We start from the raw sequence: 27571 nt of genomic DNA on the forward strand, positions 1-27571 counted from the left end.
TGGGCGGCCGTTGAGTTGGGAAAAGATGGCGGATCCCAAGATGACGGCACGCACGAGGCGGTGACGGAGTTGGAAATCGGATTCCCCCTGCAGACTTGCTAAAATGCCCCTTTTTCTTACATTTGAAGCATGTAGCGTCCTTCGCTGGGCATCGTTGTCTGGGGTGCTTGGCCTGGCCGCAGAAGTAGCATTTCGGGCCTCGAGACATTGCCGCTGTAGTAGGACTCCTGGGTGAACTTCTGTGTGGGGACTCCGGCGGTGTAGAGCTGGTCTGAGACCTGGATGGGGAAGATGGCTGATTCCAAGATGGCGGCCCGCTCAGCGCGCACGAGGTGGTGAGGGCCGCATGGCCGGAAGAATAAGAGTCAGAGTTTTTCTGGGCCACGTCCAGCGATTGCGCAGTGGCCACTGCCTTTTTTAAGTCCAGGACCTCCTTCTCCAGCAGTCTCTGCTGGATATAATTTGATTTGAGGCCCGTGATGAAGGAATCGCAGACCAATTCGTCAGAGTACACGTTGGCCGTCACGGCCTTGCAGTTACAGTCCTGGACCAAGTCCTTTAGGCCCTGTAAGAAATTGTCCATTGATTCCTCAGGTCGCTGCCTGCGTGTAGCCAGCAGATGTCTGGCGTACACTTCATTTACTGGCCTCTGGTATTGGGCCTTCAAGACAAACAGATTTCATTACAAGCGCCATTCACAACTCCTCAGATAATGAAGCAGTCCATGCCCGCATGCAACAAGACCTGGATGACGTTCAGGCTTGGGCTAAGTGGCAGGTAACATTCGCGCCACAGAAGTGCCAGGCAATGACCATCTCCAACAAGCGACAGCCTAACCACCTCCCCTTGACATTCAACGGCATTACCATCGCCGAATCCACCACCATCAACATCCTGGGGGTCACCATTGACCAGAAACATAACTGGACCAGCCACATAAATACTGTGGCAACAAGAGCCAATCAGAGGCTAGGTTTTCTGCAGCGAGTGTCTCACCTCCTGACTCCCCAAAGCCTTTCCACCATCTACAAGGCACAAGTAAGGAGTGTGATGGAATACTCTCCACTTGCCTGGATGAGTGCAGCTCCAACAACACTCAAGAAGCTCGACACCATCCAGGACAAAGCAGCCCGCTTGATTGGCACCCCATCCACCACCTTAAACATTCACTCCCTCCACCACCGGCGGACCGTGACTACAGTGTGTACCATCTACAAGATGCACTGCAGCAACTCGCCAAGGCTTCTTCGGCAGCACCTCCCAAACCTGCGACCTCTTCCACCTAGAAGGACAAGGGCAGCAGGCGCATGGGAACACCACCACCTCCAAGTTCCCCTCCAAGTCACACACCATCCTGACTTAGAAGTATATTGCCGTTCCTTCATCGCCGCTGGGTCAAAATCCTGGAACTCCCTCCCTGTGAGAGTACCTTCACCACACGGACTGCAGCAGTTCAAGAAGGCAGCTCACCACCACCTTCTCGAGGGCAATTAGGGATGGGCAATAAATGCTGGCCTTGCCAGTGATGCCCACATCCCATAAACAAATAATTTTTTTAAATTTTATTTTCGAAGAAGAACTGGGGAGATCTCCCTGGTGTTCTGTCCAATATTTATCCCTCGCTCAACATCACAAACAGATTATCTGGTCATTATCACATTGCTGTTTGTGGGAGCTTGCTGTGTGTGCATTGGCTGCCACGTTTCCTACATTGCAACAGTGACTACACATTTAAAAAGTACTTCATTGGCTGTAAAGCGCTTGGGGACATCTTGAGGTCATGAAAGGCGCTGTAGAAATACCAATCTTTTTTCTTCTACTGACCTCGTGAATGATCCAAAATCAAGTCCAGGCAAGGTTTTTTTAATTCAAGTTACTTGTAAGTGCTGTAGCATTTCTTTCAGGATCCTTTTAACCTGCTCTGGATGTGCTTCTAATCATTTGGGTCTCGGTACACAGCAGGGAAGAAGGATTGAAAATTCTTGGGCATAAATAATTGCAACAATTTATAAAGAAAATAAAAACACTGCAAAAAAAATAATAATAATAATAATGGGCCAGCAAAATTAGAAAGGGCTACAATAGGATATAAAAAAACATATTTCAAATTACATCAGAAATATACAACTTGCCCAATATGTAATACTAATCATGACACTTAAATATGTCATGTGTTAAATAGTTTAAATGCGTGTGATTTTTGTGACAAACCCATGGAATGAGAGCTGGGTTTGTTACTTGAAGCCATTGATAATTTAACCGCACAAAATATCTCTTTACCACCGCCCTCTCCCAACAACATAAAAAAATACTCCGTTAAAATATTAATCTCAGTATGTTGTTTCCATTAACTTGAAAAATATTGGCAGAATATTGGCCATGAGCGAGAGGCAGAAGATGGCTGGAACTAGTGCTCCAAGCATTAGCCTACTGTCATAATAGACTTCTTCAAACCAGCTTTCAGAGCACTGTCTGTCCATTTTTTGTTTGCCTTCAGTATGCAAAGCCTAGAATTCTGGAAGCATAATGAGTTGCATGAAATGTTCATTTTTAAAGAACTTTAATAACAGAGAGGATTGATGAAGGGAATGCAATGAATGTTGTCTACATGGATTTTAGGAAGGTGTTTGACAAAGTACCACATAGAAGGCTGGTTAACAAAATTGAGGCTCGTGGAATAAGTGGGTCAGTAGCAGCTTGGATAAGGAATTGGCTTAAGGATAGAAAATGACGAGTTGTGGTAAATGGCTGTTTTCAGACTGGAGGATGGTAGACAGTGGTGGTCCCCAAGGGTCAGTGCTGGGGCCACTGCTTTTTTTAATGTATATAAATGACCTGGATATTGGAATACAGAGTAGAATTTCTAAATTTGCCAATGACAACAAACTTGAGGGTATGGCAAACAGTGAGGATGATCCCAATTGACTGCAACAGGACATAGAAAGGCTAGCAGAATGGGCAGACAAGTGGCAGATGGAATTTAATAGAGACGTGTGAGGTGATGCATTTTGGCAAAAGGAACAGGGAGAGGCAATATATACTTAATGGCACAGTTTTAAAGAGTGTGCAGGAACAGAGGGACCTGGGAGTTAATGTGCATAGGTCCCTGAAGGTGGCAGGGCATATTGAGAGAGTGGTTAGCAAAGCATATGGGATCGTGGGCTTCATAAATAGAGGTATTGAGTACAAAAGTAGAGAAGTTATGCTGAACCTTTATATAAAGCGCTGGTTAAGCCACAACTGGAATATTGCGTCCAGTTCTGGTCACCACACTTCAGGAGGGATGTGAAGGCCCTTGAGGGTGCAGAGGACATTTACCAGAATGGTTCCGGGGATGGGGGATCTTAGCTACAAGGACAGGTTGGAGAAGCTGGATTTGTTTTCATTAGAGCAAAGGAGGTTGAGGGGTGATTTGATAGAGGTGTACAAGATTATGATGGGTTTGGATAGGCTAGACAGGGAAAGGCTGTTCCCACTAGTTGATGGTACAAGGACTAGGGGACACAGATTTAAGGTTTTGGACAAGAGATACAGGGGGGATGTGAGGGAAAAACTTTTTTACGCAGCGAGTGGTGAGGTCCTGGAACTCGCTGCCGACAGAAGTGGTGGAAGCGGAGACACTCAATGTTTTCAAGGGGAGACTGGATAGGCACTTGAGGGAAATAAACTTGCAGGGCTACGGGGATAGAGCGGGGGCATGGGACTGATCGGATTGCTCTACAGAGAGCCGGCACAGACTCGATGGACCGAATGGTCTCCTTCTGTGCCCCTGCCTCTGACTCTAACAAGTGTCGCCTTCCAACTTTTGAACTGGTAGACAACCCGCTGAATTTTGTGCTGATTAGCGCAATAGTGTTGAGGATGTAACTGGTAGAACAGATAAGGGAGAACCAGTGGATGTGGTGTATATGGACTTTCAGAAGGCTTTCGATAAGGTCCCGCATAAGAGATTAGCGTGCAAAGTTAAAGCACATGGGACTGGAGATAAGGTACTGACTTGGATAGAGAACTGTTTGGCAGACAGGAAGCAAAGAGTTGGAATAAACGGGTCTTTTTCTGAGTGGCAGGCAGTGACTAGTGGGGTACCGCAGGTATCGGTGCTAGGACACCAGCTATTCACAATATATATTAATGATCTAGACGAGGGAACTAGATGTAATATCTCCAGGTTTGCAGGTGACACAAAGCTGGGTGCGCGTATGTGCAGTGAGGAGGATGCCGAGAAACTCCAGTATGATTTGGACAGGTTGGGTGATTGGGCAGATGCAGTATAATGTGGATAAATGCGAGGTTATCCACTTTGGTGGCAAAAACAGGAAGGCAGATTATTATCTGAACGGCAATAGATTGGGAGAAGGGGAAGTGCAACGAGACCTGGGTGTCCTTGTGCACCAGTCTCTGAAGGTAAGCATGCAGGTGCAGCAGGCGGTTAAGAAGGCAAATGGTATGTTGGCCTTCATAGCGAGAGAATTCGAGTACAGGAGCAAGGATGTCTTGCTGCAGTTGTACAGGGCCTTGGTGAGAGCACACCTTGAGTATTGTGTGCAGTTTTGGTCGCCTTATCTGAGGAAGGGTGTTCTTGCCATGGAGGGAGTGCAGCGAAGATTCACCAGACTGATACCTGGGATGGCAGGAATGACTTATGAGGAGAGATTGGATCGATTGGGCTTATATTCACTGGAGTTTAGAAGAATGAGAGGGGATCTCATTGAAAGTTATAAAATTCTAACAGGACTAGACAGACTTGATGCAGGAAGGATGTTCCCGATGGTCGGGGAGTCCAGAACCAGGGGTCACAGTCTAAAGATAAGGGGTAAGCCATTTAGGACAGAGATGAGGAGGAATTTCTTCACCCAGAGAGTGGTGAACCTGTGGAATTCTCTACCACAAAAGGCAGTTGAGGCCAATTCATTAAATATATTCAAAAAGGAGTTGGATATATTTCTTAAGGCTAAAGGGACCAATGGATATGGGGAGAAAGCAGGGACAGGGTACTGAGTTTGGATGATCAGCCATGATCTCATTAAATGGCGGAGCAGGCTCGAGGGGCCGAATGGCCTATTCCTGCTCTTATCTTCTGTTTGTTTCTATGTTGACCGATCATGCAGAACTCATCTTAGCAGTTCACTCCGCTTTGCACCTAAGATGCTGAACAAGTTTGTACCACACCTAGATTTCAGAGGGCTGAGCAAAGAAAGGACAGGAAATTAGATCAGCTCTAGGTTGATTGAATCAACCATTAAATCAGACACCTTTTGAGGAGAAACGATTTGGCGCTGGTGATTATTTGAGGCTGAAAGAATTATGTTACACAATCATGGTTAACAACACATTCGTACGACATCAGAGCTTTAGCAGAGTGTCTACCTCAAAGTCCTCCACTCCCACTGAGCTCAGTCCGGATACATGTGACATGGCAGAGTGCGCACATTATAAAGAAAGACTTGCCTTTATATAGCGCCTTCCACGACCACCGGACATCTCAGCGCTTTAAAACCAATGAAGTACTTCTGAAGTGGAGTCACTGTTGTCATAGAAGATAGGAGCAGGAGTAGGCCATTCGGCCCCTCGAGCCTGCTCCGCCATTCAATGAAATCATGGCTGATCATCCAAATTCAGTACCCTGTCCCTGCCTTCTCTCCATATCCCTTGATCCCTTTAGCCTTAAGAAATATATCTAACTCCTTCTTGAATATATTTAATGAACTGGCCTCCACCGCCCTCTGTGGCAGAGAATTCCACAGGTTCACCACACTCTGGGTGAAGAAATTCCTCCTCATCTATGTCCTAAATGGCTTACCCCTTATCCTTAGACTGTGACCCCTGGTTCTGGACTCTCCCGCCATCGGGAACATCCTTCCTGCATCTAGTCTGTCTAGTCCCGTTAGAATTATATAACTTTCAATGAGGGAAACGCGGTAGCCAATTTGCGCACAGCAAGCAGTAAACCGAGCTATGGTGTGTGAGGCGGCTCAACTTTGCAACGTGCACAGGGCAATCCACACTGACATTGAGACGCAAGCTCAGATGTAGCAGATGCTGGGTGCACACACGATCGTCCACCTTTAAACGCAGGCGGTTCACTTTACGAGTGACTAGTTAGACTGAGAATCTGTTGGGCGACAAAACATATGAAAAATTATGGACAGGAAAAGACCCTCTGGTCCACCCAGCCTGCCCTACAAAATTGTGATACCTTGTGCATCACAATAAGTATACTCCCCATCCCACCGGAAAACCATGTGATTATCCGGGAGAGGCAAAAAAACAGATTTAAAAACCCAGGCCAATGTGGGGGAGAAACAATATCTGAAATTCTTCTCCAATTCCCTTAGGCGAGCGAAACAAGTCCCGGAGATAAATCAATTGAAGCTTACTTTAAATGCCAGGGTCTCGCGATGCTGGTCATGCGAGGCGATGTGGGGAGATGCGGTGATGGGTACTCAATACAGACCAAGATCAAACCGGGGGAAAAGAACTCTTGATTTCGAGGTAGGAAGGCAGTCTTTGAAATGCACCAGCACTGTAATGGAGGCTGGATTTGCACGAAAGTCAGGGGAATATTTCGGAATGATAAATAACCCCCCCCGCCCCCACGAATAAGCCCACACCTCTCCATGTTGCAGGTGGGAGAACTAAAAATAAGCCTGTGTAAGATAGTGGGGCAGATAATATGTCCCACACTCCGTGACACCAGGCTGGCTCTGTGCTTGAGCACAAATGAAACCACCTCAGGAGACCAGCGCATTTGCAAAATTATCTGGTGTTCCAAGTGCATCGCTCGTAATGTCCAGCGGTGATGGGGTATTGCGCGCTAGAAGGCAGTATTGGATTTTTTTTTAAATGGTGGCCTCCCCTTCAGTGTCTGTTGCCAGTGGGCCTTGTGTAGCTGGGGCACTGCTCGGGGAAATCCAGCTGCATTATGGGGTGCCTGGCCCAATTTACGTCCAAGTTGGGGATCGTTTAACACACAGCAGTTGGAACGGGTACCTTCAACTAATGGATACCAGCTCCCAACTCTCTCTCTCGCTGCTCTCGCTGCCCACATTGGCAAATGCTGGGTGCATTGATGGCCTTAGGCCTCCATTCTTGGCTATACGAGGACCAGGCACCCGCCATTGTATTGTCTGCTCCTTTATGTAGTGTTTGAAATAAAAGCTTGGAGATGCACACCTGCATCTGGAGAAGGTGGTGTGTTACAATTTTGGGTTGGGTCCTCTGAATTAATAACAAAGGTCCAAGTTAACCTGTTATCGTCTTTCTATTGCTGATTAATTTGTGTATTTTCAGTGCTCTCAGATGTTTTGAGTTCTGTCACTTTGTGCGTTTTCTGAACAAAAGGGAATTCTTCTCACAAAATTGAGGGCATCACTAACACTAGAGTTAAATTAAATAGATTTCTTTCAGAAAATAATATTTTGGGATAACATATGAGTAATTTGAGACATGACATGACATGTTGTAAGTGTAACCCACTTGGGCGGAAACAAGTGACTTTGGACCTATAGTTCCCAAAGCAATCCACCACTGGGGGGTTTCCGTGCCTCGTGTCCAGATCTGCTGTAGAGTAATTGATCGAGATTGATTGCTACGATTCGTCGGCAACTCCATTATCCTTGTATCGTGCGACTACCAGGATGATAGAAAATGAACTAGATGGACCGTGGTTGGTGTTTTTTTGGTCTGGCAATTCCTATGTTCTGATGATTGGACATGTGACTGAAATTCTCACTAATGTTGCACTCAGCTGCCGCGAAGAAATGAGGAGGCTCTGGCCTCCCCTGTCGTTTAAACGAGCATGAAAGATGATCCGCCCCCTTTGCTCAAATGTCAGATGATTCATTGCTTCTACAGTAAACTGACACACAACCCAACTGTTAAATAGGAGTGCCTGTAACTCTGGTTGTGAGAGGATACGTGAATCCAGTCACAATATCAAGTATGAGTTACGGACACAGCGAGACTCTGCAGCTGAATTAAAGACATCCGTTTCAAATCGGCAATGACCTAGATGTTTCTGGATGTGTCATACCTGCAGCTAATTACACTGGAATCTAAATTATTCACAATATATTTTCTACTTGTGGCAACAAAAATAGTGTTGGCCTTTTGAGTCAGAGGGTTGTGGGTTCAAGTCCCACTCCAGAGACTTGAGCACATAATCTAGGCTGATGCCTCCGTGCAGTACTGAGGGAGTGCCGCACTGTCGGAGTGGCAGTACTGAGGGAGCACTGCACTGTTGGATAGGCAGTACTGAGGGAGCACTGCACTGTCAGATGGGCAGTACTGAGGGAGTGCTGCACTGCACTGTTGGAGGGGCAGTACTGAGAGAGCGCTGCACTGTCAGATGGGCAGTATTGAGGGAGTGCTGCACTGCACTGTCGGAGGGGCAGTACTGAGAGTGCGCTGCACTGTCGGAGGTGCCGTCTTGCGGGTGAGACATTAAACTGAGGCTGCGTCTACCCTCTCAAGTGAATGTAAAGGTTCCCGTGGTACTATTTTGTAGAAGAGCGGGGAGGTTCTTCCCAGTGTCCTGGCCTATATTTACCCCTCAACAGATTATTTGGTCATTCTCATTGCTGTTGCTGCGTTTCTGACATTACAACAGTTACTACACTTCAAAAGTACTTCATTGGCTGTAAAGCGCTTTGGGACTTCCTGAGGTCATGAAAGGCGCTGTAGAAATGCAAGGCTTTCTTCACATGGCCCAAGCAAAAATCCACTGGCTTGATTTTTTTTGTCTAATCTCTCCTGTGGTGGTATTTTTAAGATTGGATGTAAACATTTAAGTTTGTGGTCCATAGGTTTGGTTACATTTTACTTCCTCTTTAATCTGGTTATACCTTGAAAGTCTGCATTTTAACTGTGTAATATTATGACATCATAAAAACAAAGTTAGGTCCAGTAAAGCTAGTTTTTAAATTTGTACCAAATATTTGTAGTTACTGTAGGATTGGTTGGTGCTTCAAGTTCATATAATAGGAACAGGAGTAGGCCATTTAGCCCCTTGAGCCTATTCCTCCATTCAATGAGATCACAGCTGATCTGTGACCTGACTCCATATACCCACCTTTTCCCCATATCCCTTAATACATACCTTTGGTTAACAAAAATCTATCAATCTGATTTAAAATTAACTATTGATCTAGCACCAATTGCCATTTGCGGAAGAGAGTTCCAAACTTCTACCACCCTTTGTGTGTAGAAGTGTTTCCTGATTTCACTCCTGAAAGGTCTGGCTCTAATTTTTAGACTATGCCCCCTAGTCTGAGAATCCCCGACCAGCGGAAATAGTTTCTCTCTATCTAATCTATCTGTTCCCCTTAACATCTTGAAAACTTTGATCAGATCACCCCTTAACCTTCTAAACTCCAGGGAATATGACCCTAGTTTGTGTAATCTCTCCTTGTAATTTAACCCTTGGAGTTCGGGTATCATTCTGGTAAACCTACGCTGCACTCCCTCCAAGGCCAATATATCCTTCCTAAGGTGTGGTGCCCAGAACTGCTCACAGTACTCCCAGGTGTTGTCTAACTTTTATTTCCCAAATTGACGAGTAAAAATTTCCAATTCAAATGAGTAGCAATCCAGCACAAAATTGTCCATAATTCAATGCCAAGTGGCAGTAAGGACAGAAGGTGTGGAGAATGGAACATAGGAATTGCTAGATTGAAAAAAAGACCAAGGTCCATCTAGTTTGTCTTCGACCATCCTGGTAGTTGCACGATACAACGATAATGGAGTGTTGACTAATCATAGCAATCAATCTCTCTCAATTAGTCTACAACAGCTCCAGACATGACATGAGGAAACCCCAGTGGCGGAGAGTGTTGTGAATCATAGGTCCAAAGTCACCTTTTTCCTTCCAAGCAATGCTACACTTGCCACATGCCATGTTATTTCTGACCTCTAGAGCGCTTGTCAGAAACAATGCTGTAAAGTAAACCACCTGGCACAATGCAGTCAGAGGTACCTACTGTCCTTGGAATAGGATTTTCCAAGGTACCTTCAATTAGATATCGGTGAGGTAAACAACTCGGGTCATAGATACTTGGGTCGGATTTGCCATTTTACATCCAGGTGGCCTGATCTCAAATTGAGTGGACCAGCAATGTTCTTTCGCCATCGCTGACCAATGGCCCTATCCCTGCATGCCCCGGACTGTCTAGTGTTTGTGATTTCCGCACTGTGTCATAGATTTTGCAGCAAGAGAATCGGGTTATATTAAGTTGGGTGTGCGACCAGTTTAATCAGGAGAGGTGGAGTGGAGTGGAATAATTTTGAAGAAAAGGGTTGAGAGGGAGTGAATGTATGATACAGTACTGAATTAGAATCTACTCCCGTCCTTCATCGTACTATTGGAAGGACAAGAGTCTAATTCGTTTTGGAAAGAGAACATGAGAGACTAAAAGAAGCAAATGGAACTTGTTTTTATATTAGGGCAATTGGGAGTAATACATATTAATAAAGGAAGGGAATTCACAATATTAAAAGAATTTGCATACTGCATAATTTTAATTTTCTTTATCTCAATCAATATGTGCCGTTGCACTTTATACAACAACAACTTGCATTTATATCGCGCCTTTTAACGTAGTAAAACATCCCAAGGAGCGTTATCAAACAAAATCTAACACCGAGCCACATGAGATATAGGGACAGGTGACCAAAAACTTGGTCAAAGAGGCAGGTTTTAAGGAGCGTGGGTGGAGAGAGAGGTAGGGAGGTGGAGAGGTTTAGGCAGGAAATTCCAGACCTTGGGGCCCAAGCAGCTGAAAGCACAGCCGCCAATACAGCATCGACGGTGAGGCTGGTGACCAATATGTAAATCAGACTGGATTTCAATTACTTTTGGTTTGTAATATTTTGTTTCCCCCGAGTTCTGCTTTCTTTTATTAATCGGGTGAAGTGTCCTTCCATGAACGGGAGCATGTGCCTCATTCTACGTGATACACGCTCAGCCCATTGACGAGCATCCAAATAGGCCCCAGATACAAGGCTTGTTGTTCAACACTGACGTGTGTGTACACTTCAAGTTCTTCATTTTCTGTTCTTGTATTTTTCACTTAGTGGGAATTAGTTAGCAGTTAGTTAAAAATTAATGTTGCACTTTATGGGTGACAATGAGGAAAGGAAGGAATTCAATACAAAAAAAACTCAACAAAAACATTTCTCTACATTTTAATCACTTGGTATCTTACCGAGTGGTGGTGGAGGGAGAGAGAAAGAGAGGAACAAATAAAAACTCCTAGTTTTATTTATTTTGATGGTTTACTGGAGAAGAGCGGAAGGTAAACACAACAGACCACAACTGGCTGCCTCCTACGTGTGGCTGAAAGAGTGGCAAGATCGTGAAAGAGCACAGACTGGTAATGCTGTCCAATTCTTGAGTGAAAACTTGCAAGAGGTATCTGGGCCTTTGTTTTGAAAACTGAAATCTAAAGGCTGTGTACCTATAGATATAGACAGGTCTCCGATTGGCTCTGAGGATGTGCTGTTTTACAACAATAGGGCTGTTATGAGCCAATATTTATCCCTCAATCAATATCACTTTTTTTAAATTATCTGATCATCATCACATTGCTGTTTGTGGGCGCTTGCTGTGTTTCCTACATTACAACAGTGACTGCACTTCAAAAAGTACTTCATTGGCTGTAAAGGATGTCTTGAGGGTGTGAAAGGTGCTATATAAATGCAAGTTTGTTCTTTCATTCCCAATCTCGTGATTTGGCCTTTGTCCGCATTAAATGACATTTGCCACTCATCTGTCCAGGTCCCCATTATATCCAAGTCCTTCTATGGGTGATCAGCCTGTTCACCATGTGTATCCTCTGCAAACCTGAAGAGTTTTGCTTCTGTTCCCACTTCCAAGTATATGTGCACATTGTAAACCACTGGCCCCAGTACTAATTCCTGTAGCACCCCACTAATGAATTACCTCCCTTTTATGCCAGATCGGCTCCACACACTCCCACCTTTTGCTTTCTTTGCTTCAGCTGATACTTGATCCAAATTCATCAGGAAATTCTCGCGGGGAAGAGGGAAAATTTCCTCTCTCGCTCTCTCATGCATGACAAAGCCGTAAATCCCTTCTTACAAATGGCTTTTTGATTTTGTTACACATGGTGCATGGCGAAACTCTTTGCTTCTCCTAACCCCCTGGTAAATGAATAAAATATCATGACTGATTCACTTTCCATGCATCTCCATCATCTAGTCGAATGGAATCCATGACATCGCAAGGACACTGACTCAAAATAGTTCTTCCTGGATGTTAAGTGGGTTAGTCTGAATCAATAAAAGCCACAGAAACCTGATGAGGAATATTTAATCATGTTAGCTCAGGGGAGTTCAAGTACTTTTCTTTTGGTGTGATAAATCATCTGGCTAATTTAAACATGTCAACCATTTTTAGGTCTCCTGCTTAACATGATACATAAGATATCTCTGCCGTAAGCACATGCAGCAGATGTTGCTCCGTGTGATTCAGCATTGAAGTAGTTCCAGCCAAAGATCGAGGTTTAAATACTTTTATGTAGAGGCAATAAGTTACTTGTTAAACTTTTTACACTGGTTATCTGATATGCTGTCCACTCATTTAACCAGAAATCTGGGCACAGAACTTGCACAAGTTGAAGTGAATAGAAAGATCTCAGTTACCCTGACGCACAGACCTTGATAATTAAAATTATGGATATTTACTTAATGCAAAACAATATTAACCTATACCATAATTACATGTTTTTATAACATTGGGTTGAAATCATATAATGCCATATTAATATTCATTTTTTTCTGTCAATTTTAATAAGCCATCATTGAAATAGTGGGCAAGTAAACTTAATATAAAAGTATTAGCACCTTCCTGACCAATATTGCTAGGGGTAATAGCAACCCATATAGCATTTAAGTACTAATATTCCACCTCTCTAATGAAATCCCAAACAGTGTAACTGTCTGCAAATATTAATGTAATTTATACAAAAATCTGAAGCTGGTGTTCAGCTTCAGTGCATGTGATCACTGTAGCAAAATGCTTTAATTCACCAGTTAGAGAATCACCAAGCTAATGATTAAAACTACCTATTGTCCATGAACTAAATGCTTTAAAAGTGGTTCTAATTTAGAGGGATTTGGTTAATTGTTAAACCTTTTAGACTGATTATATGATGTGCCGTCCACTCATTTAACCAGAAATACAGGGACAACAACCTGTACAAGGTGAATTTGGGTATCCTGAGACAAACTCTTGCAATCATAGAATGGTTACAGCACAGAAGAAGGACATTTGGCCCGTCGAGCCCGTGCAAGAGCACTTCAGCTAGTCCCACTCCCCCGCCCTTTCCCTGCAATTTTTTTTCCTTCAGGTACTTATTCAACTCCCTTTTGAAAGCCGTGATCGAGGCTGCCTCCACCACCCTTTCAGGCAGTGCATTCCAGATCCTAACCACTCGCTGCATAAAAAAGTTTTTTCTTATGTCACCTTTGGTGGTTCTTCCAATCACCTTAAATCTGTATCCTCTGGTTCTTGACCCTTGTGCCAATCGGAATAGTTTCTCTCTCTCTACTCTCCTCATGATTTTGAACACCTCTATCAAATCTCCTCTCCATCTTTGCTCTAAGGAGAACAACCCCAGCTTCTCCAGTCTATCCACGTAACTGAAGTCCCTCATCCTTGGAATCATTCTCGTAAACCTTTTGTGCACCCTCTCTAAAGCCTTCCCATCCTTCCTAAAGAATTGGACACAAAACCTCCTTGCTTTTATACTCTATGCCTCTACTTATGAAGCCCAGTATCCCATAAGTTTTTTAACCGTTTTCTCAACCTGTGTTGCCACCTTCAACGATTTGTGCACATATACCCCCAGATCTCTGTTCATGCACCCCCTTTAGGATTGTACCCTTTAGTTTATATTGCCTCTCCTCGTTCTCCTACCAAGATACATCACTTCGCACTTTTCTGCGTTAAATTTCATCTGCCACATGTCTGCCCATTCCACCAGCCTGTCTATGTCCTCTTGAAGTCTATCACTATCCTCCTCACTGTTCACTATACTTCCAAATTTTGTGTCATCTGCAGATTTTGAAATTGTGCCCTGTACACCCAAGTCCCAGCCATTAATATTAGTATTTGGCAGAAGACTTGAAACAGACCACCTGCTTGCTTTCTAGGCTGGTAATGACTGGCCCCACCCCTCCTCTTACTACTAATATTTACAATTATGGATGTGTTTACTTAATACCATAATTACACCTTTTCAAAACTTGGTTGAAATCATGCAGTATTAAAGGCATTAATCTGTTCATATTAAAATAGACAAAGGAACTTTAAGTCTTTGTTGAAATAGTTACAATTCTGCACCAAGCCACATTTGTTTGGTGTCCAGTTAATAATTGCACCAAGAACAAAAATAACATGTCTCCTCACTTATTCAACCTTCCATTTGCAACTGAATAATTCACCTCACTTATTCAACCTCCCATTTGCAATTGAATAATTCACCAACTCGTAGATAACACGGTGCTTTTAAGAATTTAACCCCTTTTTTGGTTGTGTAGTCTCTCTCGCGCGCTCTCTCTCGCGCTCACTTCACTCCCCACAACCTTATTTCAGAAGATTATTTCCATTCTTTTTATCCCCATCATCGGCAGCAGTTCATTACGGATTCCAAGAAAAGCTCGTCTTCAGTTGGATTCTCTTTTTTACAAATCATTTATAAAAGTTAAAATGCCCAAACTTCAATTTTTGCTTTTTTTTTTGGAGTCATTAGTGTCGGCTTCTGGTCAGAATGAGTTTTAACTTTTCAGCTGGCATTGATTAGGGCAGGCATCACTTTGAAATAGAGATGATTCCATTTCATTAAGGAATCAATCAAAGAGACACAGTGCTGTATTTGCCAGTTCATGAAGACTGACTTTTGCACATTCCACTTTTTAAACAAGTTAGCTTTGGTAGCAGACTGTAGATTTTGGTACACTAGTGGTTATGGTACTGGGCTAGCATCCCAGAGTCCATGACTTCAAATCCCACCATGGAAAGTTATGAAACTAAATTCTGTAAATCTGATCATCTGTGGCTTGCACCAGAAGTTTACCATGAAAGCTGCCAGAATAATGTTGTTAAAACCCAACTGGTTCACTAGTATCCAACAACAACTTGCATTTATATAGTGCCTTTAATGTAGTGAAACACCCCAAGACGCTTCACAGAAGTGTTATCAAACAAAATGTGACACCGAGTAACCTAGATATTCGGGAAAAATAACCAAAAGCTTGGTCAAAGAGGTAGGTTTTAAGGAACGCCTTAAAGGAGGAGAGAGAGGCAGAGAGGTTTAGGGAGGGAATTCCAGAGCATAAGGCCTTGGCAGCTGAAGGCACGGCCGCCAATGATGGAGTGATTAAATTCGGGGATGCACAAGAGGCCAGAATTGGAGGAGCGTGGAGATCTTAGAGAATTGTAGGGCTGGAGGAGGGGTTAGAGATCGGGAGGGACGAGGCCATAGAGGGAGTTGAAAACATGGCTGAGAATTTTAAAATCGAAGCGTTGCTTAATCAGGAGCCAATGTAGGTCAGCGAGCACAGGGGTAATGGTTGAACAGGACATAGTGCGAGTTAGGATGCAGGTAGCAGAGTTTTGGATGACCATAAGTTTATGGAGGGTAGAAGGTGGGAGGCCAGTGAAGAGTGCATTGAAATAGTCAAGTCTACAGGTAACAAAGGCATGGATGAGGGTTTCAGCAGCAGATGAGGCGGGGTGGAGTCGGGCGGTGGAAATAGGCGGTCTTCGTGATAGCGGTAATACGTGATCGGAAGCTGATCTCGGGGTCAAATATGACACCAAGGTTGCAAACAGTCTGGTTCAGCCTCAGACAGTTGCCAGAGAGAGGGATGGAGTCGGTGGCTAGGGAACGCAGTTTGTGATGGGGACTGAAGGCAATAGCTTCGGTCTACCCAATATTTAATTGGAGGAAATTTCTGTTCATCCAGAACTGGATGTCGGACAAGCAGTTTGACAATTTGGAGACCATGCAGGGGTCAAGTGAGGTAGAATTGAGAGTCGTCAGTGTGCATGTGGAACCTGACATGTTTTTGGATGAGTAGCAGCATGTAGATGAGAAATAGGAGGGGGCCAAGGATAGATCCTTGGCGGACACCAAAGGTAATGGTATGGGAGCGGGAAGAGAAGTCATTGCAGGTGATTCTCTGGCTATGACTGGATAGATAAGAATGGAACCAGGTGAGTGCAGTCCTACCAAACTGGATGATGGTGGAGAGGCGTTGGAGAAAGATGGTGTGGTCTACCACAGGCTGCAGACCGAGGGGAGCCTCTTGTGTGGCTTGGCCTAGATATGTCTCCAGTCTTGATGCTAAATGCCCAATGAAGTGGTCCCCACCATCATCTCAGGGCAATTAGGAATGGGCAATAAATGTGGCCTTGTCAGTGTTGGCTCGTATCCTGAGAATTATTTTTTAAATGCCATTCCCATGGCGGTCCAGTTTCCTCTCGCGTCTCTTAGTGCTGCAGTTGATGGCTCATCCTCTGACTCACTTCATTAATTCAGGGCAACTCTAGGACTCTGTCTTCTTTCATATCTCCCCATTCTTTCTTATCAATTACCTTCCCCACTCATTATTTGACTCCATCCCCTCTTGTTGATCACAAATCCTCAGTCCAAACAACCTCTAGCCCTCTTACAGTTCTGTGGCTGAATTACCACATTTGGATCTCTTTTCCCTGTGTAGCGTTGAAAATCTTAGTATTTTGGATCTTCAGTCAATTGGTTCATATCTTTCATAAGTCTAGTCAACCGCTATCAACTCTCCTGGCTGGCACCATCCTTATACCTCATTTATCTATTCATCTTTTGGCCTCGCTCTCTGCTCTGTCCTCCAATGATGCTTCTACATTTCCTCAAGCTGCCTCCAGAAGCTGCATTCTTTCATGCCAGACTCTCTCTCTTTCCTTAAATCAATTCTCTATAAAGCCGACACAGCAAGCACATAATTTGAGGTGGCCTTTGAACATAGTGGCAAAACCTGCAACAGTTGTGTGGGATTAGAAGCCTTTCACTTTGGTGACCACAAAGTGCCAAGTGAAGCATTGCAGATACAGTATCTTGGGGTGCAATGTGTGAACGGTTTGAAGGCGTTATTGTCAACACCACACTCTGTTGGGAGGCTCGATGCTTGCTGCATGCACACTACAGACATTCAATGAATGAGTTGGGCAAAAGTACATCGATTCCTTAGCCCAGACAATCACGTCTGTTCCTTTTGACCTATAGATGTGGGAGACATATTGAATAATTTTGAATAGAAGCGGTTCTCCATTTTGGGGAGGGAGAGGAACCCACCCGTTAGAGGAAACGTGTAGTATACATGGGCGGAAGTTGCCCAGAATGTCATTGTACACAGAATTTATATGAAACCGAGAGAGAAATCTTTTCTTTAATGCAGGATAATGAGCAGCTCCCTTGCAAATGGCCAAGTAATAGAGAACACCATCTATACTCTCATATCCTGGGCCAATAAGATGAGCACTTTGCCATCCCTCTGTGTGGTAAACCACGTTCACTATCGTATCACTGTTAGTAGTTAGCACTGTTCACCACTGTTCGTTATAACTGTATCACTGACCACTATTGTATCATGGTACGAGGTCGCCTCTTGCCACACTGCTATACCTGGGATGACCACTGCCGACTCCGCCTTGGCTCCACCCACCAGGCCAGGTATAAAGGTGAGCGACTGGCTGGTATTCCTCCTGCTTGGATCGGATCACCCACGAGAGTGGGCTCTGTTATTTAGTCAATAAAAACCTTTAGTCACCTTCGTAACTCTTCGCCTTTTATTGGAGGAATTGATAGGTATATCAATTTTATTGACTAAATTTAATGATGTCCGACAACGAGTCACAACCGGCGGAGGAGCCACCAGCGCAGCTCCCAGGAGCACAGCCACACCAGCCAGCTTGGCTGCGAGCCCTCAGACCGCCGTACCTGGACCTGAACCCACGAGCAGCAAACTCAGCCGCAGACTTTAAACACTGGCTGGTCTGCTCGAATCATACCTGAGAGAATCCAGCGTCCCTCAGGCATCCAAACTAAGTGTCCTGCAGGCACAACTGAGCCCGAGAGTATACACTCTCATCGAGGACATGACTACCTACGAGACCGCCATCAACCTGCTGAAACAGAAGTACCGGACCCCGGTAAACTACATGTACGCTAGGCACCTCCTAAGATCACGGCCGCAACAGCCAGGAGAATCAGTAGCCGAATTCTCACAGGCGCTATATGCACTCACCAGGAACTGTGACTTTAAATCGGTGTCGGTAGCCGAAAATACTGAAGATAATATCCGCGACGCATTCCTGAAAGGCCTACGGTCCGAGTACTCACGGCAAAGACTGCTGGAAGCTAAAGACCTCAGCATGGAAAAAGCTAAAGACCTCAGCATGGAAAAAGCTGAAGCCCTCGCTATCTCCCTGGAAGTGGCCCACCAAGATCAGGAAGCATTCACCAGGTACTGCTCGCGACCCTGGGACTCGGGCCCGACCCCTACCACAGCACCCTTCCCAGCGCCGCCCCCGGGACCTACCTCTGCGTCGGCGTCCCGGACCCGACCGGCCCCGCCACCCCCGGCACCGGCCCCGACATCGGGCATCCGCGATCGGGCCGCCGGCTGTTTTTTTTGTGGCCAGGAGAAGCACCCGAGGTCGCGCTGCCCAGCCAAGAACTCCATATGCAAAACCTGCCTGAAGAAAGGCCACTTCTCCAAGGCCTGCAGGAGCGGATCCTCAGAGGCCAGCAGTGCCGCATGCGAACTATGGGGGCGGCCATCTTCGTTTAGGGCAACTGAGGCCAGCATCCCCACACATGAGTCATGGGGGCGGCCATCTTTGATGAAGGCAACCAACCCCAATAGTGCCTCATGGGGCCCTACCTCGTGGGAGACGCCATTTTACTCACCACGCCCGACCGCCTCGCCCGCAGATGACAACGACTCGCTCAGCTACACACTAGCTTCCGTCACCCTGGACCAAGCCCGCCCGCACCATCTGTCCAAGTCAATGATGGACATCAAAGTGAACGGCCACGCCACGACCTGCCTGTTCGACAGCAGAAGCACGGAGAGCTTCATCCACCCAGACACGGTGAGCCACTACTCCCTCTCTGTCCTACCAACGCGCAGCCGAATCTCTATGGCATCGAGGTCCCACGCCACGGACATCAGCGGCTACTGTGTCGTGACCCTGTCGGTTAAGGGCACGGAGTATAAAAACTTTAAACTCCTCGTCCTCCCCCATCTCTGCGCTGCCGTCCTACTAGGGCTGGACTTCCAATCCCACCTCCAAAGCGTAATCCTAGCATACGGTGGACCCCTCCCCCCACTCACAGTCAACAACCAGCAAACGTTAAACCGCCCACCGCGTAACACCTGCAGCCTCTCCACCCTCAAGGTCCCGCCACCCTCTCTGTTTGCTAACCTTACCCCTGACTGCAAACCCGTCGCTACCAAGAGCAGGCGGTATAGCGCCGGGGACAGAGCCTTCATTAGCTCTGAGGTGCGGCGCCTCCTGAAAGAGGGCATTATCGAGGGGAGCAGCAGCCCCTGGCGTGCCCAGGTCGTAGTCGTAAAGACCGGCGATAAAAACCGCCTGGTCATCGACTACAGCCAGACCATAAACAGATATACCCAGCTGGACGCATACCCCCTCCCCCGCATATCTGACATGGTCAATCAGATTGCACAGTATAAAGTATTCTCGACCATCGACCTGAAGTCGGCCTACCACCAACTCCCTATCCACCCTGAGGACCGCCAGTATACCGCCTTCGAGGCGAATGGGCGCCTATACCACTTCCTTAGGGTCCCCTTCGGTGTCACTAATGGGGTCTCGGTCTTCCAAAGGGAGATGGACCAGATGGTTGACCAGAACGAACTGCAGGCTACATTCCCCTACCTAGATAACGTCACTATCTGCGGCCGCGACCGGCAGGAACATGACGCGAATCTGGAGAAATTCCTCCGTACGGCCCAACGGCTGAACCTCACCTACAATAAGGAGAAATGCATGTTTAACACCACGCGCCTTGCCATCCTCGGCTGCGTAGTGGAGAACGGAATCATCGGCCCCGACCCAGAAAGAATGCGCCCCCTCATGGAGCTACCCCTCCCCCACTGCCCTAAAGCACTTAGGAGAACCCTGGGGCTTTTCGCCTACTATGCCCAATGGGTACCCAATTACGCGGACAAAGCCAGACCCCTCCTGAAAGCCACTCCCTTCCCCCTCACGGAGGAGGCGTGCGCGGCCTTCTCCCTCATTAAGGGAGACATAGCCAAGGCCACGATGCACGCAGTGGACGAGTCCATCCCCTTTCAGGTGGAGAGCGACGCATCCGACTTCGCCTTAGCCGCCACCCTAAACCAGGAGGGGAGGCCAGTGGCCTTCTTCTCAAGGACCCTACAGGGCCCCAAGATCCGACATTCGTCGGTCGAGAAAGAGGCCCAGGCGATCGTGGAGGCAGTACGGCGCTGGAGGCACTACCTGGCAGGCAAACGATTTACCCTCCTCACCGACCAGCGTTCGGTGGCTTTCATGTTTAATAACAAGCTGAAGGGCAAAATCAAGAATGACAAGATTTTGAGATGGAGAATCGAGCTCTCCACCTACGATTATGAGATCTTGTACCGGCCAGGCAAGCTGAACGAATCCCCTGATGCCCTTTCACGAATGACATGCGCCAGCGCGCATATCGATAGGCTTCAGACCCTCCACGACCAGCTCTGCCACCCCGGAGTCACCAGACTCTACCATTTCATTAAGGCCCGCAACCTGACCTACTCCATCGAGGAGGTCAGGACCATGACCAGGAACTGCCAGACCTGTGCGGAGTGCAAACCGCACTTCTATAGGCCGGACCGAGCAAGCCTGATCAAGGCCACCCGCCCCTTCGAGCGCCTGAGCATCGACTTTAAGGGGCCCCTCCCGTCCTCTGACCGTAACGTGTACTTCCTCAACATCGTTGATGAGTACTCCCGTTTCCCCTTTGCCTTCCCCTGCCCCGACATGACCAGTAGCACGGTCATTAAGTGCCTGAATGCCCTCTTCGCCTTGTTCGGGTTCCCGAACTATATACACAGCGACCGGGGCTCCTCCTTCATGAGCGAGGAACTCCGGCAATTCCTCCTAGAGAGAGGTATTGCAGCAAGCAGGACCACCAGCTACAACCCCAGAGGTAACGGTCAGGTGGAAAGAGAGAACGCGACGGTATGGAAGGCCGTCCTCTTAGCCTTAAAGTCTAAGGGCCTCCCAACCTCCCGCTGGCAAGAAGTCCTCCCGACAGCGCTGCACTCCATCCGTCATTACTTTGCACGGCCACTAACACCACCCCCCATGAACGAATGTTCGTTTTCCCCAGGAAGTCGACTACGGGAACCACCCTACCAACCTGGCTGACCGCCCCGGGGCCGGTCTGGCTGCGGAAACACGTGAGGACCCATAAAACGGACCCCCTGGTCGAGAGGGTGAACCTCCTGCACGCCAACCCCCAGTACGCCTACGTGGCGTACCCAGACGGGCGGGAGGACACTGTCTCCCTACGAGACCTCGCACCCTCAGCCGATCCGGAAACACCGCCACCACCCCCCCACCCCCCCAACCTCAGTCCAGGTAGACGGCATGCCCACGAGCCCTCGCCGACCACGCAAACACCAGCATCAACACCGGATAAGGCACCAGCACCGGATAAGGCAACACCACCGCTGCGGCGATCGGAGAGGCTTACGAAGCCTCCGGACAGACTGACCTACCAGAATTGGTAGTACACTTCACCCCGCCGGACTTAATTCTAAACAAGGGGTGAATGTGGTAAACCACGTTCACTATCGTATCACTGTTAGTAGTTAGCACTGTTCACCACTGTTCGTTATAACTGTATCACTGACCACTATTGTATCATGGTACGAGGTCGCCTCTTGCCACACTGCTATACCTGGGATGACCACTGCCGACTCCGCCTTGGCTCCACCCACCAGGCCAGGTATAAAGGTGAGCGACTGGCTGGTATTCCTCCTGCTTGGATCGGATCACCCACGAGAGTGGGCTCTGTTATTTAGTCAATAAAAACCTTTAGTCACCTTCGTAACTCTTCGCCTTTTATTGGAGGAATTGATAGGTATATCACTCTGCTACCCTGTAAATTAGCTTCCCTATTGGGTCAGATTCCACCTACATTTTTTTTACATCATGCAATAGATTTAGTGTCTCCATGCAAGGGTACTACTCCGATTTACTGGGATGCTGGAAGAAATACAAAAGGACTTGGGAAAATTGAGTCTGCCTCATTAGCATGATGCAGAGCAACCTGATCGATGTGTTTAAAATAGAAGCAGACCGTTTCCAGCAGTCGAGGGGCCACAGATACAGGATTATATCTTGAGATTTACAACCGAGGGCTGGAGAAACTTCTTTACACAGAGTTCTGAAAATGTGGAATACACTTCCAGGGTTGGGGTTGAGGCCGAAGCTGTCCATTGCAGGTTAGATTGGATGGGTGGACGAAGAAAGAGAGCTTGACAGGATGTGGGAACAGGGTGGGGTGTGGAAGATGAACACCAACACGGACTGGTTAGATCAAATGGCCTATTGTGTTGTAGCTTCTATTTATTTCCATATTCTCTACCTGTGGAATGTGCTTGGGGGTCTAGATTGACTGTCTAGGTTTAAGTATTCTAGGCCATTTTGCTGCTGACAATTTATACCTGGCTTATGAACTTTGAGGGGTCTTTTTTCATTCATTCGGTTTTCATTTGCCATTTTATTTGGTCATAATTTGCAAGAACATCAAGAGTTCAATTGTTCATTTCCATTGTCCAGGCATTTGTGATCTCTTTCACTTCCGACTTCATTCCACGCCTAGTCTTCATGTACTTGTACAGTCCAGATGGCACACTGAACGGGTTCACCAATAATACACTGTCCTACTTCAACGTCAGCCACTTAGAGGCAGGATCAGAGCCACTTGAACCAATGGCGCTCGGATACAAGGTTGAGATCTGCAGGTAGAATTTCTCTTCTGTTACTTGAACCTCTTCTTTGCAATGTTCTGTCATTTCACATCTAGAAAGAATTCCTACAGATTTCTAAAACTGAATATAATAAAGCAAAGTTAAAGAAACATTCATTACTTTTATTCGAACCATCCCTTTTTTTTTAATAAACCTGACACTATTGACCAAAGTCACTTGCTTTGGATATTAGCAATTGTGTTGGGCGAACACAATCAAAATAGCTCAAATTTCAGTTCACGATAACTTTGCTTACTGTTTTGGTTATTTCTATGGAACATACAAGGGATTATGAAACCATGCGTGTTAGAGTGGCCAAGATACTGGACTAGTAACTAATAGGCAAGCTGTGAAATTTAATAAATCTGGTCATTTGTGCGCTGGAACCTATGTTTAAAAACTGCTGTTTTGTCATTAAAACATGGAAACATAAAAAAAATAGGAGCAGGAGTAGGCCATTCAGCTCTTCGAGCCTGCTCCACCATTCAATATGATCATGGCTGATCCTCTATCTCAATACCATATTCCTGCTCTCTCCCCATAGCCCTTGATGCCTTTTGTGTCTAGAAATTTATCTCCTCCTTAAATATATTCAGCGACTTGACCTCCACTGCCTTCTGTGGTAGAGAATTCCACACGTTCATCACCCTCTGAGTGAAGAAATTTCTCCTCATCTCAGTCCTAAATGTCCTACCCCGTATCCTAAGACTGTGACCCCTCGTTCTAGACCCCCCAGCCAGGGGAAACATCCTCCCTGCATCCAGCTTCACTAATGGTCTTCGGAAGGAAATCTGGCACCCCTGTCTAGTCTAGTCTGCCTGCGACTCCTGTCGACACTACATACAGGAAACTTTGTGATATCCGGCACTGACAGATCGGCAACACACCGGTCCAATCAAAACTGCCGGACATACAAAGTTAATGTTGAAGCATACGGAGGTTTTCATCTCCGTATCTGACAACAAACACTGTTGCTTAGCAACAGCTTCTAAAGAGTCGGCTGCAGCTGCAAGCGTCTGTAGCTGAAGCTGTTGCTATAGCTACAGACCTTGCAGCGGCTGACTGGGGAAAAAAAAAGAACGAGATCTAAAAAAAACTTACAGAAAACGGCTCCTGATTTTTGCCGTTAGATCGAGTATTCCGGACATACAACCTCCGGATAAACCAAAGTTTCCTGTAGTACATTATTTTAAATGGTTGGCTCTTCGTGCTCTCTGAAGTAGCCTAGCAAGCCAGTCGGTAATGGAAGACTCAACACCACCTTCTCCGGGTAACTGGGGATGGCCCATAGATAAATCTAGTCCATGTCACCATAGCCTGAGAACCGATTTTAAGATAATGAAACGATTTGTCCCATCTAACCTCTAATCCAGAGCATTGAATCAAGAGAGGCTGATGCAATTATCTTTTTGATCCGAGTGGGCTGGTGCATTCTGCCTGATCTAAAAGACACACATTCTGACTTCACTAAGATCCTAGTGTAAGACGTGGGTGCAGAGTTCAAAGAAAGTGATATTTGTAAATCAGATTCAAATGTAGATGACCAATACATATGGATTAAGTTCCTTTTTTAAATTATATTTCTAGAAATACAATACTCTTATTCCGCCCCCTCCCCTCCAACCTCCTCAATTTTGGACTGTTCTTTATTTGAATTTCTGCTTAAGCTGCAGTTAGGAGAATACATACAGGAAGATTTACTTGCATGTAATTCAGATGTAAGCAAGTTCCTTATTATTAATCAAATTGCAACATGTCCCTTAAATATTTTATTATATATCTTTACCGCTATTGAGAATATGTTCTAAACTACGTCCTCAGCACATCACCTTCATAGAATTCCACTGTTCAGTATTTGATATTTAAAAACATGTCTTTTTAGGTACAAAGACTACAGAGAACCTCCATGGTCTTCTCAACCATATGATCTGTCAAAGGAATTCTGGTCTGTCTTAGCAGCCAGACTGGCTTTTGTCATCATTTTCCAGGTAAGTGGTTTTGAAGCACTGCCCCAGTTAGCTCCGTATTGGTTCTCCTAAAGGATGGACTATGCCTCCAAGTTCTCTTTCCATAATGGAGGTCAATGCAGGAAAGAGTGGCTGGCCCAGGCTGGTGGAAAGGTGAGGATAACGTGATTAAAACTGGGGAGTTGGGGGGGGGGGGGGGGAAATATATATAATTTCAACTAGTGTTTTTGAAAGTTTTCCATTTTATTAAATCTATAACTTATTAAGATCAGTACATGAGCTGTGCACTCCATTGGAAAAATCCTCTAATTATTCCCATGGACATTCGCATTAAAATGTCTACAGGTGGTTGTTGCACTTCACCTGAAACTATTCCACGTGACTACAGTAGGTGGTGCTCTAATGATTTTTTAATGCTAATTGGATCACTAATCTGTAGCACTCCCTGTAATGCCAAATACATTTTTTTTAATGCTTCACGTCTTTGTGCTGTTGCAGGCCTCCCACCATTGGTGCTGTGGCACAAGACCGCTCACGACTCTGCACCCAGGCACGCACATCAACCCAGTGTGGCAATGGTGGCGGTAGCCGTGGCACATCACCCCAAACCACTGGCTGAAATGGCAGCCAGCACCCTTATCTTGTGCCCAGCGTCATGCAGGGCCCACGTTGAAGTATTACCTGTCCCTGGACTGTTCCACTCCCTGTTGGTGTCTTATCCCATCCACCCCCTCCAACTGTAGTTATTTACTATATTTGTATAGTAGTTGCTATATTATATGTACAGTATATTTAGATAGGACTAGCAGAATGGGCAGGCAGGTGGCGGATGCAAATTAATGCATTTTGGGAGGGAAATCGAGGAATGGGAATATCCACTCGATGGGCTGACACTGAGGCAGTGGAAACCTTGGATTTCAAATACATTTTTTTGAAGTGTAAGTGTAGGCAGATAAAGCTGTAAAAAGTCAATAAAATGTTTTTTAATAAGGGACATGAAGTACAAGGGTAATGAGGTACAAATGAATTTACAAAGCATTGATTAGGGCACAGTTATAATATTATGTGCAGTTTTGGGTACCCCATTTTACAACGGATGTTAAAGCCAAAGAGCGTAAAGCATAGGTTCATCAGAGTGATGCCAGGGATGGAAGAACTTGGGAACATAGGAACAGGAGTAGGCCATTCAGCCCCTCGAGCCTGTTCCGCCATTCGATGAGATCATGGCTGATCTGCGACCTAATTCCATATACCCGCCTTTGGTCCATATCCCTTAATATCTTTGGTTAACAGAAGTCTACCAATCTCAGATTTAAAATTAACAATTGATCTAACATCAATTGCTGTTTGTGGAAGAGAGTTCTAAACTTCTACCACCCTTTGTGTGTAGAAGTGTTTCCTAATTTCACTCCTGATAGATCTTGCTCTCGTTTTTAGACTATGCCCCCTAGTCCTAGAATCTCCAACCAGCGGAAATAGTTTCTCTCTATCTACCCTATCTGTTCCCCTTAATATCTTGAAAACTTCGATCAAATCACCCCTTAAACTTCTAAGGAATACAACCCTACTTTGTGTAATCTCCCCTCGTAACTTAACCCTTGGGAGTCCAGGTATCATTCTGGTAAACCTACGCTGCACTCCCTCCAAGGCCAATATATCCTTGTGTGGTGCCCAGAACTGCTCACAGTGCTCCAGGTGTGGTCTAACCAGGGTTTTGTACAGCAGCAGAATAACTTCTGCCCCCTTGTACTCTAGTCCTCTTGATAGCCTTTTGATTATTTTCTGTACCTGTTCATGACATTTTAATGATCTATGTACCTGAACTCCCAAGTCTCTTTGGACATCCATTGTTTTTAGCTTTTTACCATTTAGAAACTACCCTATGTAGTTATGAGGAGCGACTTGAGATGCATGGACAATTCCCACTGGAGCAGAGAAGGCCAAGAAGAAATTTGAAGAGGCTTTTTAAATTATGAAGGGTTTTGGGAAGAGTGAATAGAGAAATATTATTTTATCTTTGTTGGAGAATCAATGGTGATTAAATAATCAATTTAAAATCCTCATCAGGAGAATGAGGAAAGGGATGAGGAGAAATGTCTTTATGCAGGGGTTTGTTGGTGTATAGAGTGCTTGGCCATGGGGCGTGGTTGCAGCAGGGACTGTAGATAGTATCAATATTTGAAGCAGAGGAAGATACAAGCCGACGGAGAGAGTGGGATTAGTTTTGGATTGCTGACAATGACCACCTTTCCTTTATTCTAAATTTCAAAAAATTTCCCTCTTTATCCCCCCCCCCCCTCTGTATTTTATCGTCAACTGGGACCTTCACACCAGCCCCACTCACCACCCTGTCACATCAGCACTCTTGAAATATGGGAGACCATGCTGTTCTAAGGTTGCTTCTAGCCTGATGACTCAGCCACATGCTCAAATCTCCAAGCTCTTCTCTCAGTCCATATCCCCATTGCTATTAAATTTTCCAGACCCATGTTTTTTAACGCGTCATTCCCAAGTTGATCTCTCCCTCTTAA

General features: G+C 45.8%; 1 protein-coding gene across 4 annotated transcripts in view; it reads left to right on the forward strand.

Moving 5' to 3' along the window:
• The window catches only part of ano1a (anoctamin 1, calcium activated chloride channel a), a 292742-nt gene that overhangs the window by 262108 nt on the left and 3063 nt on the right, over positions 1-27571 (forward strand). For all 4 annotated transcript variants that reach the window (XM_086008194.1, XM_086008196.1, XM_086008197.1 and 1 more), the window contains 2 exons: positions 22883-23067; positions 24956-25061. In XM_086008194.1, coding sequence (XP_085864320.1) covers positions 22883-23067; positions 24956-25061 — 291 coding nt within the window. The remainder of the gene's footprint in view (positions 1-22882; positions 23068-24955; positions 25062-27571) is intronic.

Source organism: Somniosus microcephalus, chromosome 15 (genome assembly GCF_052327205.1).
Source record: "Somniosus microcephalus isolate GS21.2 chromosome 15, FLI_Smic_1.0, whole genome shotgun sequence".
Lineage (NCBI taxonomy): Eukaryota > Metazoa > Chordata > Chondrichthyes > Squaliformes > Somniosidae > Somniosus > Somniosus microcephalus.